Genomic DNA, 14,692 nt, shown 5'->3' with positions numbered 1-14,692 from the left:
CTTACTGTCAGAAAGAAAAAACACTCGTGAGCGAGCCAGTGAAATTTGACAGTAGTTGTTTTAGATTCTGTGCAGTCTTAAAACGTGATTTTCTCCTCTCAGGTTACAATATTGATCTTGCGAGCAGAGTTATTCTGCTCACAATTACTGAGAGTCATATGCCTTCATACCTAAGCAGCTAAGCGTCACATTAGAGAAGCTCAAAGGTGAGGACATTTGGGTCTTTGCTGTTAGGGTGAGGGTTTCTGAGAAAGCCTTGTTGACACTACCTCATGTCTCACACACCTGTGAGCATCAATACATTATCACAGAAATATATCTGAGAGGCCTTGACTTTCCTACACATAGTTTACACTTCACTGCTGGGGCTGATTGTTCTTTACTCAGAGAGACAAATTCTTCTGTCTGTGAATGAGCCTTACATTCACTAGAGGTTCACACACACACACACACACACACACACACACACACACACAGATGGAGCTGTAAAGTGTGACAGTGCGGCGACTGAGCCTGATAACAGCCCTGCTGAGACCTCTGTCATTAAAATATAACTTCTTATAGATCCACACAGCACACAAGACCATGTAGGAGACATTTCACATGTGTACGATGGACACTAACAAGCTTCTGTTGGACTGATAACACAAGTGTTCACTTGAGTATGTGCATACATGTTCTGCAGCTGCATACAGAGACGGAGATCCCCGTCTGTAAAAGAGCAAATGCTTGTATTAATATTTGAGATCCTGCTCTGTCCAGACGTGCCGCAAAGGAAAATGCATAATTGATGTGGAAATGTCCGACTACTTAATCTCCCGTCCTCTGCCCTCGCCATCTCTCATCTGAATTATTAGTTACACACCGACACTCAGAGCGCTGTGTCTCCCTGGCCTTGAGTATCGGTATCAATCACGCTTGTATATTTATGTATTGATGTGTCACTATGCTCATTGAATAATCTCAGGTTTATTCAGAAGAGGACCATCTGTTTTCTGGGTGTCACTTTTCACAGCAGATCGTTTAGTCTGTGCTGCAGATGTTTTATGTTCAGTGGATGTTTCCTTCCTTGTAACACAGAGACAGATGTTTGTGTAGTTGAAGCTTTGGATGGAATTTCTGTGGGGTTTTTTATTTCATTATTCAGTGTGACATAGAGGTCATGTCAGTCTCTTTGAGTGAGTTTTACGCTCTAAACAATCAATAGTAACACACGTATCTGTCCTGCCAACCTCACTTTGAATCAACATGGATGTTTCAACCACTACTGAAAAATAACTGCACCAAAGCAGATGCAAGCAGATTCTTTTTGTGCACTCATTCAGCTTCATATTGTTGAGGGTCCGAAGAAGATGTGAATGGATTGAGGTTATAGGGACAAGCAGAACTCTTCACACACCCAGCTTTGCTGTCATATAAGGGCCCATTATTTTCTCCTTTGTCTTGTAATTAATAATACTAATAATAATAATAAGAAGAAGAAGAACTGTATTTATATAGCCGCTTTCAAAACAAAGTTACAATGTGCTGAGCAATTAAAAAAAAGATATAAAACAATAATATGTAAAGTAACAATAAATACCATCAGTTAAGAAAAGGCCAAACGATAAAAGTGAGTTTTAAGAAGAGAGATATAACCCTTTGAAATCTGAGCAAATTGGTATGAATATTTTAAAAACGTGGGAAGAAGGCAATGAGCAACAAAAGAGGTAATGACCAAAAAATTAGTAAGAAATTAGTAAAAAGCACAGGAAAAGTAGCTGAAAATTAGTTTAAAAAAAAAAAAACTACAGAAATGAGACACACAAAAAAGATGAAAATGGCCCAGAAAAAGTGCTGAAAATAATTTAATAATTTTATTACGTAATTATAGTATGTCTGTATGATAACTATGAATATAGTTTTTCCCTTGTTGTTTTTTTAATTTTTCATTAGACATTTTTCCTTAGCTTTTTATAAATTCTGGAACATATTTTACCAAATTGCACAAAACCATGTTTTTGAAAGAAATCGCATCGATTTGCTCATGATTTATAGATTTAAATACTTCTGGAAGGAGTCTGAAATCAGCACAAGAAAAATGATGTCACTCCAGGTTTTATGGGGTTACAAGAGGTCATTGAGGGGATGTTTACACGGCAACAGTTTTTGCTTGAAGTATTAAACTTTTGTTGCTGTTTGGCCTTTTGTTCACACAACAACGGCATTTTAGGGAGCTGAAAATGCAACTTAACTTTTTGGCGCCATTAGTATTCTGGCGAGCTGCCCCGGGTCATGTGACCAACATCGCGCTGCAGTGTTTTTCACCCACCCTCTGATTTAAAATGCTGCTATTTCGCACATTTAGGAGCAGAGGTGAAGAATTCAGTGGCCAGAAGGCAATTACTGTGCCACATTGTCTTCTACAGGAGAAATAAATGCAGAAAATGATTCCTTGTTGTCATCTGTCCATGCCCTATCAACATCTGTTACAGCTGCTTGGCGTTTTCCTGAACTGCACATCCAAACAACTTCACGCTGGACACTGTGCCTCTTTGGGTCCTGAGCAATACACTGTCATCAAAAAAGCTTAAGATTATGAACTATGATCTATTTTTACTTTACATTTGCACTCACCCGTTGGCAAAAATGTATGTAACCATATTCCTACATAAAACTCTGCATAGGACAACATGTATGCTAAGTATCTGCAATGCTAGAATAAGAAGATTATTTGTCCAAAAATGAGTCTTTAATTTGGCTATTCTGACAATGTCTTAACCTGCTCAGTTCTTCAGTCTGTCCCAATGGACATTACTTTTCTAGGATGTTTACATCTATGATTACTGTTATCTGACTCAGCCTAAATGTACAGACTTATTTGACATAATTTGTGTTTAAAAAGCTTTTAAAGTAAACATGAGATGTTATTTTACTTGTACATGTCAAAATGTGATGTGAAAGATTTACAGCTTTTATTCAAGACTTTTCAAAAATGTCAGTCATTTGGAAAGGATGATGAATTTAAGTGTCACCAGAAAATGAATAGGAGAAATACAGCGTATATTTGTAAATAAATTGGATTTACTAATGATATTGTCAGCTTTTATTGTATCTTATTGGTTATGTTCACAGAATATTGATCTCTGCAGGTTTTTTGAATACTATTTTCAGGATACATGAGAATACATGAGAAATAATGATATTTTAAGTCATATATATAGATATATATATAGATATAGATATATATAGTGTTTTAAACTATCACTCTATTCACTTATTTTTTAAAGCTTTTTTAAATCATCTTTTCATTAAAGGTCAGTTAAGGCCATTTATTGTCATTTTCACTATTTCACTATTTAGAATAGAAATCCATCATTACAATATATTTTATATATTTATATATATTTTATATATTTATATATATATATTTTATATATATATATATATATATATATATATATATATATATATATATATTTGTGTTCTAACATAATTGGGTTCTGAACGGGTTAAAAAAACATGAAATTGAAGCCTGCAGACACCCTGTAACAACTGCTGCGTCTCACAGTTATTTTTTTATCTGTTAATAAGAATTTGGATTTAGCCATTTTATCCTTTCACATATTGAAGTGGTCTCATTCACTCAAAGCTTCCCTTCGTTGAGCAGCATCACTGGACCAGAGGCCTTTGCCGTCTATCACTGTTATTTTGAATATGACAGACATTAACAAAATATGAACTCAGCGTTGATCAGTTATGTTGACTCATCAGCTCCCAAATCGCAGTTCATCAGAGGAATTCATTTCAGCTCAGCTCATTTCCTGTGCTTCTTATCAGCTGCTGAGGTTAATGAATAGATGCAGAGATGATATTTTTTCAGCTGGAGTTTTTTTTCAGTATGCTTACCTCTTCTCCTTCTTCTCTCTCTCAGGTACCAGCCCACTGGACAGCCCTCGCAACTTCTCCCCTAACACAGCTGCACACTTCTCCTTTGTCCCTGCGCGCAGGTGAGACACACAGAAACACACTCACATGTGCTGGTGTGTTTGAGGGTCAATAAATTGGGATGTGCAGAATCAGCAGCTTTTTAGTGTATTCCCTCCATACACATCACAAGCAGCAGTTTACCTCACAGTTTAACACATTCAGCAATACAGTTAGTAGTTTTTTGTGGGAAATAAAGTCAAAATAAAGCATTGTAACCAGAAAGGAAGTGAGGAAGTTGAAGAATAGAAGAGCTGTACTCTGGCTTTTAATGTTGATATCTTTTCAAGACTGTGAAACGGCTCAGTGGCCTCGGCGCCTTGAGAGCCGCGCTGCTGCTGATGATAGTGTGTGAGCTGATGAGGAGGCAGATGATCACTCTGAGACTGTCACTCAAACCAGGATTAATAAAGCGCTTATCTGTCTGGGCTCTCAGCACAGATAGTAATTACTGAGAGGGAAGGAGTGTGTGTGTGTGTGTGTGTGTGTGTGTGTGTGTGTGTGTGTGTGTGTGTGTGTGTGTGTGTGAGCATTTATCCATGTTCCTGTGACAGATGGATGCATGCATGTTCAGACACTTGTGTGATTTTCTCAAAACCCAAGATAAAAAGACGTCATATGGAAGTTTGATAAAGCCTGCCTCTTTATTAATCTTCATTAAGGCGATGATGTTTCCATGGTAACGCACCTTTCCTGATGTACTGAACACCTCGGGCTATTTCCATGACAACATCATCAAACACTGTATGGCAGCCGCGCAGCAGCCAAAAAGAGCATTAGTGTTGATTTGAATTGAAAATCCCTCTCTGTCCGACTGCTGACCTCGGAGCTGCAGGCGCTGTGACAACAGGGACACCATGTGGTGGAGCTTGATATGACAGGTCACTGATTTGAGGCTCATGGCTGGTTGTACAGAAACCTCTAAGGTCTGTTTTTTTCTCTGAGTTAAGGAGAGTCCAGACAGTGTCTATTGTGTATGAAATATGTGTTAAACTGTTGACCTGAGATAAGAATAATTGTTAAACCCTGTGCAACAGTCACTAGTACAATAATAAGCATAATATCCTGATTTGTTTCATTGGTTTTGATTTTTATATATGTATATATATATATTATTTTTTTTTTTCTCCTTTCTCACATTAGAAGCATTATTTTTGGTTGGCTTTTGATCATTATGACAGAGGATATGTCTGAAAAATAATTGTCTAAAAGTTTATTCCACAGTCCCCATTTTTTCTTTTTATGTGTTTGTGTTTTATGCATTATACTACACATACAGTGTTATCGTTATCATCATGATATTATTATTATTACTATTATTGTTATTTCATTGTTTGTGTTGTTTTTAACTGTTGAAAAATCAAAAACTTGAGGGCTTGTCCAGGCTTGGAGAATATGTGTGTGTGCGTGTCTGTGTGTCTCTGTGTGTGTGTGTCTCAGTGACAGCTGCTAACAGCTATAAAAAGCAAACCACTGTCTTGTCTCCCTCACAGTCACGGACACAGGGCTGACAGGTAACCTCTCAGTTTTGACCTCAGACCTTTTTTCCTCCCTCCTTCTGCCGCCACCTTCCTGCATGGCTGAGCACACACACACTCTGAATGACATCAAGTAACCTGCAGGCTCTCCTCTTCTGCAGCCCGTCGCTGTACATGAATCAGATTTAAAAGAGGAACAATGGTTTTAACTCTCAACAAAAACTCTCTAATGACCTGAATCTTTTAGAACCAAAAGACTCAGGGAAATGGGTTACAAAATAATGACAAATCCTGCCAAAACGTATGTATACAGCTAATATCCTGTATTTTGTTATTGTCAATAAATCTCTTGAAAAAAAGCAAAAACCAACAGTAGAAGTATCTACAAACATTGTTTGTGTATCAAAACCTGATGCATCCTTTCCTCTGAGCCATAGAGCTCCATTGTTGTCAAAAAACGATTAAAACACATTCCTTCAATACTATGAACACAAACAGTGTAGTTCAGTTTTGACTCAATCCCACACACACACTGTCCTGCTGCTACAAATACTTACTGGAGCACTAAATGGATTAATCTGCCACTGAAAATAGTCCTTAACAAATGCACAGTTTCTGTTGTTTGTTTAATAAAAACTAGAGTGACCTGTTTTAGGAAATTTTGGGGCCTTTTTAAAAGGGAAAGTATATATTTGTGAGGTGTTTTTAATGATGTACCTCCTCAACCAACGGGCTTGAAGCTGAGAGCCACAGACAGCAACAGACAGAGAGCATTGACAGATGAGCCAACACATTGTTAGTTTGGGTCTTTCTATGAGATTTGTTGATTATGACAAAAAACACAGAATAACAGCTAGCTTAACTGAAATAAAAGAGATCCTACAGGTTTTAGAAAAGTGTCAAATCCAGCTGGAGGTGAGGAGCAGACAGGTCAGGTCAGGCTGTCACATGTGGACTCCATCATGCTTAACCTAACGTCTGCAGAGTCTCAGTGGATCCTCCTCATGGCTTCGCCTGCACTTTCAAGTCCATGTTATCCCAGTGTTTGCATTTTCCCTCCTGTAACTCAAAGTCTGTATTTTGCTGTAAGTTATGCTGCTGCATCTCCTTGATATGGCTGTTGATATGGAATATTGGGTTTACGTATGCAGAAAAAGGATGTTTGGTCTTAATGTCTTTTTCTCTGTCTCTCCCTCAGGACGGATGGAAGACGCTGGTCTCTGGCCTCGTTGCCTTCCTCTGGCTATGGCACCAACACTCCCAGTTCCACTGTCTCGGTAAATATCTTTAATCTATGTCTCTACATGAAACTGTATTTATAAAAAACCCAAGCAGGGATCATATGGTCATGAAAAACCTTGAAAAGCCATAGAAATTGCAAATGGAAATTTTCCAGCCTGGAAAAGTTTTAAAAAAACTGAATCTACCCTGAAAGTTTTGAAAAAGTCATGGAATTTGTTAGACAAACCTGTAAAATAACGCATGATATATTCAAGGACCATCCAAAAAAACAATTCTGCATTTACAGTTTGTGGGTGTTTTTTTTTTCTTGATTTTAAGAGAAAACAGCCTTTTTTTCAGCCAAAAATTTAAAGAAAAAAGAAATTTTTTCTTTAAAAACTGCCAAAAAAATGTAAGAGAATAAAGAAAATTGCCACTTTTTTATTTTAAAAAAATGCCAAAAGACATTTCAAGAAAAAAAATTTAACAGACTTTTTTCTCCAAGAATAGCCAAATATTTTACAATAAAAATCACCAACATTTTTGTTTAACAATTGCCAATTTTCTACCATTTTGAAGTCTGTGATTAAATAAACACAGAGTTGCAACCATTTAAAGTTATATGTCCCTTCTCTAAGCTGAAATTATAATAAAAAACAACATAAATTGTTCCCGGTGCTTAAAAATTATCTGACATGCCTGTCACTTTTTGCACCCACTGTAAATAACAAACAGTTCATTAGTTAGATTTAAATATTCAGTTGAAATCCTGTTCTGAAGTATTTTTTTTAAATAATATATAATTTAAAAAGTTGCTATAAAGTAATGAAAAAGAATCGATGAGAAGTATCAGTGGTTGTTTTAGAGAGTGTATGGTCTTTAAAATTTGCCTCAAAGTCATAAAAAGTTATGGAAATGTATTGGTAAATAAATGTGTGTTGATAAGTGTGAACCCTGCAGTTAGAGATGCTCTCTGCGCCCCCTGACAACAAGCCACCAACACCTCCCTCAGCTTGTTCTCCTATACTTCCTCTCCATACTTCCTCCCCTCTGATGCCATCAAGTGCTCTTCTGCTTCCTGCTCTGTTTCTCCTCTTTTTCCCTCCAACACTCCCAGAAACATTCCAACAGTCCCTCTGGTCTATCCGCTTCTCCTTTACCTTCTGCTGTTCCTTCATCTCTCGTCTTAATTCCCCGGTGTGCGCTGCCTCTGTGCCTGCCGTCTGTGGAATGAGGCTCAGCACGCTTCAAACAGAGGGAGCCGAGTTAACCGGCTGTGCCAGCTCTTAACGTGTGAATCCAGACACTGGATGTACAGAGGGGAAAAGAAATGACTTGTTAGATAAAGAGGACTTCCCTCAGTGCCCAGTATTTATTGATTTGGCCAATCAGTTTTCTTATGCTGCATTTAGGCCCCTTTTACAAGCACTCCAATATCTTAAACCTGAGCAAACTGGTTTGATTTCTTTTGCAAACATTAGGCAGAAGGTAATGAGCAACTTGGTAGGAAATGTCCAGCAAAAAAGAAAAAAAAAATTCTTAAAAGTTAAAAAAAAAAATGGACAACAAAAAATATCCAGACAGCTATATTTATAATCATCACACTTTATATTCAAAATCCAGTGGATTGTTCTTTTTTTCTAAGCATTTCCTTACTAGGAAAAGCTAAAAAAAAAAAAAAAACTTCACCTTGAAATATAGTCCTTTCATTACTGTTGGAAAATGGTGTCTCTCTGTGTCATAGATGTATAATCAAACTTTATTTTCAACCAAAGTTAGCCCAGTTCTTATCCAGATTTTTAAATTCACACCACATACAAAGTCTCCTGTGGCTGTGAAACTCCATGCCGCTTCTGTACACAACAAAGAAGCCCTGTGGGCCAGTCAAATCAAAGCGAGTCACACTCAGTTTTTATCAACTCGTCACACCAGCACGCATTAAGTGACACATCTGGAGGCACAGTTATCATATTTTGCTCTCTTTGTGACGGGATCTTAAAATCAGCGATTAGTCTGTGGTCTCGAGTCATACAAACAGTGAGAACAGATGAAGGAAGTGAGGAAAAAAACATGCAGCCACAGATATGAAAACAGGAGATGCATAGTTTTTATTCTAGGATCTGTGGACATATAGCTGTAGCACGTTAATTATGTTAACACCCTCTGGAGGAGCATGTTTAACATAAAGCATCAGAATCAAGTTAGTTAAAGGGATAGTACACCAAAAATGAGAATTCAGTGATTATCTGAGGGTGAGTAGATAGATAGTTAGTTGTTACTTATCTGAACATTTTAACATCAATAGCCTGATGTGGTCAGCATGACTTAGTGTCACTTTTAGGAAACAGTACAGGACCACAGCCCTGTCTCTGTATACAGTGTAACAGGAATTGTTTAAAAAAAAAAAAATTGCCATTTAAACATTTGTCTTATGTGGCCTCTGGAGACATTAGTCCCAAGTGATGTCTCTTTTGAGTTTTTTGACCATTAGAGCTCACATCTCAGTTTTTCGGTGAGTCACTCCCACACTAAAGGCCTGACCCCCGCAGTGGCTTCAGCACTTAATGTAACCTGCACCCCCTCTCCTCTCCCGTAACTAACTCACCTGTCCTCACCTGGTGTGGACCAGCCCCCAGCCTTAGCCTCGCTCCAGCCAAACCTCCCCACCAGCTGTAGCTCCAGTGCTGGTTGTAATCTGTGCTCCCTCTGTGCTCCTCCTCTCACAGTCCTCCTGTTCATCTCAGGAGAAGCTGCACCAGCTGCCCTTCCAGCCCACTCCGGACGAGCTGCACTTCCTCACCAAACACTTCAGCTCTGAGAGCATCACTGACGAGGAGGGACGCCGCTCCCCCGCCATGAGACCACGCTCCCGCAGCCTCAGGTAGGACCTCTGTCAGAAGTTACTCTTTAAAACAAAAACACAAACACTGTGCAAAGCTTTGTCTGCATCTCTGCTGAAAGCACGACAACAAAAAGTTGATGCTTTGGCACGATACAATTATTCAGTTCCTCCATCGTAACCATAAAAACAAAATACAGAAGCCCACTTGCAGATGACGGTCTGAGGGGTATTGTTAGGATTTGCTGTGTTCCAATATCAGAGCAATTACTTTGGTGCACAGTGTTATGATTTCAATTTAGAGAGGCAAATCAGGTCAGTCATTTCAAAATCTTATTAGTTTTTAAGGCACTCAGTGGTCTGGCCCAATCTTGCACCTCAGACCTTTTAACCCTTTGAAACCTGAGCAAATTGGAATGATTTCTTTCAAAAGCACAAGAAGACAGGCAATGAGTGACTTTGTAAGAAATGGCCCAAAAAGTAGCTTGAAAAAAACTGTAAAAAGTACAAGACATACAGTATAGTAAGTAAAAAAGATAAACAAAGAGGAAAACAAACAAAAAACAAAGAAATGACCTGGAAAAATGTGCTTAAAATAATAATGTCTGTAAAATATCTTTAAATATATAATTAAGATAATTGTGGATATAGTTCTTTGGACATTTTCCCCAGCTTTTTCAAAAATAATTTTGTAAATTTAAAATTTCTTGCAATGTGTGGAACACTTTTGCCAACTTTCTCAGGGTTCAAAGGTTTTAATAGTTATGAAAGGAATCTGAACAAAGCACAAGAAAAGTGATGTCGATCCAGGTTTCAGAGGGCCCGAGTAGTGACCGTAGGGCAGCCGCAAAGGCCCTATTGAATGTGAAGGAATTATTCTGAAATGTGTTTCTAATATTCTCTGCCCCCATTAGAGACACCTCTCAATATAAAGCAGTCCTCCTCCGCACTGCTGCAAACAACTGTACAACTACAATAATGGACATATAATGAAATTAAAGGTCCAGTGTGTAAGATTTCAGGGGATTTGGTGGCGTCTAGCTGTGAATTGCAGATTGTAACAAGCTGAAACTTCTCCCCATTAGAAATTCCTTCAGTGGTCACTGTTAAGGATTTATTCACAGAGGTCTCAGATTCCTCTAAAACAAAAAGACTATGTGATTGAACTGCTAAAAACACTGAATAAAGCAGTTTCACGTTACAAATCAGTGCATCTCCGACTCTGTCTGGCATCTCAGAGATGGACGGCTCGCCCAACACATGCTATTGTGTGCTCACCCCTTTTCTCTGATAAGTTAAGGTGTGTTTACCTTTTTCTGATCCACACATTCACGAGGTTTTGACCGGGAGCCAAAATATCCACCGAGTTCTCTTCCTCACCAAAACAAACAGACCCGATGATATAAACTGGTTAAAACACAGAATGATACAGAAGCCTGAAGTGGACATACATTCATACCTTTTTCTCCTCTGTTTTCCCAAGATAATGGCATAAAAAAATCTGGAGATAATAATTTAAATGTGTTTGGCATGTGTTTTCCATCATGTGACAAGTCATGCCATACTGACTGATGGATGCCCTGGACACTAATGTAAAGAAGCTGTTTGTTTTGTGCTTTTATGTTTTCTATTCTAAAATTTAAATGAATGAGTGATTGGATGATACAACATGAATGTAACATTACAACAGCTGTCTATTGAGCTAATGTGATGGTGCAAAACCTCATGATGTGTATCAGTCTGCTCTTCTTGATCAAGTTGTCAAAATGGCCACCACGTTGCCCTCCCCCCATGTGGTGGTGGTCGATATTCTCCTGCTCCTCTGACATTGCTACAGTGTAAGATGTTGCAAATAAATTCATTCAGTATAGCTTACTATTACGGTATTGTTGTTATCTCAAGATCTTATATTAATTATGTCATTATCTGGGGAAAACAGTTTTGTTATTTCAAGATCTAAAAAAATTATTCCGTTCTCTCGGGAAAACAGAGGGGAAAAACATATGAATTTATGGCTGCTTAGGGCTTCCGTAGAGTAAAATAGTTTCAAGTTACAAATTTTGCATTTCCGTGTCCCATCAATACGGGCTGCTCATCCAACACATGCTAATGTGTGCTCACCTTTTTCTCTAATAACTTAAGATCCAGATGTTCAGGAGGTTTTCACAGGAAGATGAGTTATCCACAGAGGTCTTCCTATCCAAAACAACCGGGTGATTCAAACTGGTAAAATCACTGAATCACTAAATTAATAAAGCAGTTCCATGTTACAAATTTTGTTAATGCCAACGCTGCTTATTGCAGAAGGGCTTCTAACTACTGTGGCCAACCCGAAAACGTGTATGGCCCCATCTGGAGCCAGTGTTTGGTTTATCCTTCATGGACTACTTTAGAAATATGGCAATGCAACATGGCGATCTCTCTCTAATTCTTATTTCAGGTGATAATACTTTAAAGAAACATATTTCTTTTTTGCCAACACGTCCCCCTAAAACCTACGCAGTGGACCTTTAATATGTCTGACAGACTCTATCAAAATTGACATAATTATTTTTTAAAGGTAGAATTTATGGATTGCAATCAATTTTACAGATGTACCTAATGCAGTGGCTGCTGAGTGTATAACTGTGTTGCTTGTTGCACAGCTGATTTTCAACCTTTCCTTAAAACTGTACACATCTTGATTAAGTTGTATTGTTGTTCATGTTCCACATAATTATTTACTTATCAAAATATTGTAAATGATGACTAAAACTATTAAAATAAGGCCAAAGACATAATGATCTCGACTTGTACTCCACCAACATAAGTTTTTGAAGGCTGAATATGAAAAATTGACCTGGTGTGAGAACAACAGTAGCACACCTTGATGCCTTGGTGTGTGTGTGTGTGTGTGTGTGTGTGTGTGTGTGTGTGTGGTGTGTGTGTGTGTGTGTGTGTGTGTGTGTGTTTGTGTGTGTCAGTCTCCAGAAAGGTCAGACTCATCCCTCTGACATGTCCATGACAGGTGGGCATGAACAGAGAGTCCTTATTGTTTATATCAGTGACACTCACCTGTCCACTTGTGGATCTGTCTGTCTGTCTGTGTTTTTTTCTCTCCATCCATCTCCAGCTTATATCTCTTCTGTCTTTATCTTTTCATGATTCTCCAACTGTGTGTAGATTTCACCCACTTCACCCTTTCATTGACAGCTTTCAGCCTGTCACTGCCTCTCTGTGTAATCCTTCCATAAAGTTTTCTTGATTTCCATCTTTTTCTTTTTCTGTCTGCCTCACCTCCATCTCTTGCCTCAGCAGCTTTTCCACCCATCTTTATCTCTGTTTCTTTACAGAGAGATATTGAATTCTTTCATCCTCTGAGATGAAAGAAGGCCAGACTGAGTTGCATGGTGTGTATCTGATTACAGTCCCACTGTGTTTGATGATTGATGTCAGGCTCTGTGTGTGTATGTGTGTGTATGTGCGTGTGTGTGTGTGTGTGTGTGTGTGTGTGTTTGCAGATGTGCCATCTGAGGTAGTCTACCATCACCTTGTGTGTTTTTTATAACTTTTCTCTGGAAAATAAAATAGAAGTCATGAAGAGGTAAAGATGATTTTTCATGCAGAGAGAGCAAAAACATAGAATGAGATGTTGTGAAGTTCAGTTTTCAAAACAGTGTGTTTTTACTGCGTTATTACACATAATAAAATATGTACAAATAATTCAAACTGTATAAACGAAATCAACAGTCTGTGTATTAGGTAGTGACTGAAGAGGCTCAGGCAAAGGTTAAAAACTTATAAATGCCTGTTCTACATTCTTATCAATTTAGTGTACCCCTTCCAGATTAAAAACAAACATTCAGATTTGTAACCCTTGAAAATAATGTTGTAAACTAGGCTAGGGTGGTGTCACTGTATTACAGTATACCAGGGTATTTATAAATCCCAAAGTTATTTTTTCCACCGTATACCCCAGTGAAATTTCAGGAAGATATGAAGTTATAAAATTACTCACTGCCCTTGTAAATTGTTCTTTTGAAAATCAAAAATGAGTCGCGCATTCTCAAATTTATATCTCTATTGTTCCACATTTTAACCCTAACAACAGAATTGCGTCCTTTGTTAATCTCTTTTTTTTAGCTTTTGGTACAGTAAAATTATAAAAACTTTTTAAATCATATTTGCTCTCCTGTACTAAAAAATCTCTGTTCAGAATCTGGGAGTGACTTTGTTTTGCTGCAAATATTATGTGAGACTATTGAATTTCTTGATGTTTTAAAATTTGACCCACAATTCCATTCAACAACGCATATCAGGAAGTACAAGTGAGCAATAACTTATATACAAGCCTTAGAGTTCCATATGTCTCTAGATTTATACAGAATTGCCATTGACTTTAAAATATTTCCTTCAATAAAGGCAATATGTTGTTTCCATGTTCATTTATGCTCAATCACAACCCCTAAAAACTTCAAATTAAAGTCTTTCAATTTTAACATAGCAAATCTTTAATTTAATATCCCCACCAATTTTTTGTGATTTCCAAAAAACATTAATTTTATTTTGCTAATACTGAGAGACAATTTGTTGACATCAAACCAAATTTTGAGGATGTCCAACTCCCTTTCCATAGTATTCAAAAGTTCTTTTAAGTTTTTCCCAGAGCGAAATCAATTTGTTTTGCCGCAAACTTCAACAAATCAGTAACATCGCAAATATCATTTTTGTATGGTATGAAAAGTTTCAGCCCCAGCAGTGATCCCTGGGGTACTCCACAGGTGACCCTCCTACATCCTGACACAGTTTCATATATTTGTTTATATTGCTGTCTATTTTCTAAATTGGTCTGGCTTTTATCATAAATGTCATAAAAGAAAAAAAAAAACAAGCAAAAAACAAAAATAGATTGCTGTAATTACAGAAATGAAGTCGACTATGAAGTTAATAAACATGGAGTTGACTTTGAAAAGTGTTTCGGTTGCAGCCAGCAGTCACCCCCCTCATGTGCAGGGTGGATGAGCCTCAGTGGAGACCCTGACATCATATTAGTCCACCAGCAGTGAGTGTCATTAAAAAGCTCTTAGTGAGCAGTCTGCAGACTGTCTGCAAGTGTAGATAAATAACCAACAGAGGGTTAGACTGAGGATTAGTGTTCACTTTATTAAAGACTTCAGTGTTGGATCCAGTTCCAAGTTGATAAAATACC

At 37.7% G+C, this 14,692-nt stretch overlaps 1 protein-coding gene across 6 annotated transcripts in view; it reads left to right on the top strand.

Annotated features, from left to right (window-relative positions):
• mast2 (microtubule associated serine/threonine kinase 2) overlaps positions 1-14,692 on the top strand; it is a 179,037-nt gene that overhangs the window by 125,234 nt on the left and 39,111 nt on the right. For 3 of the 6 annotated variants that reach the window (XM_042513331.1, XM_042513323.1, XM_042513289.1), the window contains 4 exons: positions 3,914-3,989; positions 5,460-5,480; positions 6,643-6,721; positions 9,392-9,546. In XM_042513331.1, the coding sequence (XP_042369265.1) occupies positions 3,914-3,989; positions 5,460-5,480; positions 6,643-6,721; positions 9,392-9,546 (331 nt within the window). The remainder of the gene's footprint in view (positions 1-3,913; positions 3,990-5,459; positions 5,481-6,642; positions 6,722-9,391; positions 9,547-14,692) is intronic. The other 3 variants (XM_042513315.1, XM_042513305.1, XM_042513298.1) reach the window with 2 other exon arrangements.

The sequence above is a fragment of the Plectropomus leopardus genome, chromosome 3, assembly GCF_008729295.1.
Source record: "Plectropomus leopardus isolate mb chromosome 3, YSFRI_Pleo_2.0, whole genome shotgun sequence".
NCBI classification, from domain to species: Eukaryota; Metazoa; Chordata; class Actinopteri; order Perciformes; family Serranidae; genus Plectropomus; species Plectropomus leopardus.
This window is presented reverse-complemented; position numbering and strand designations above follow the sequence as displayed.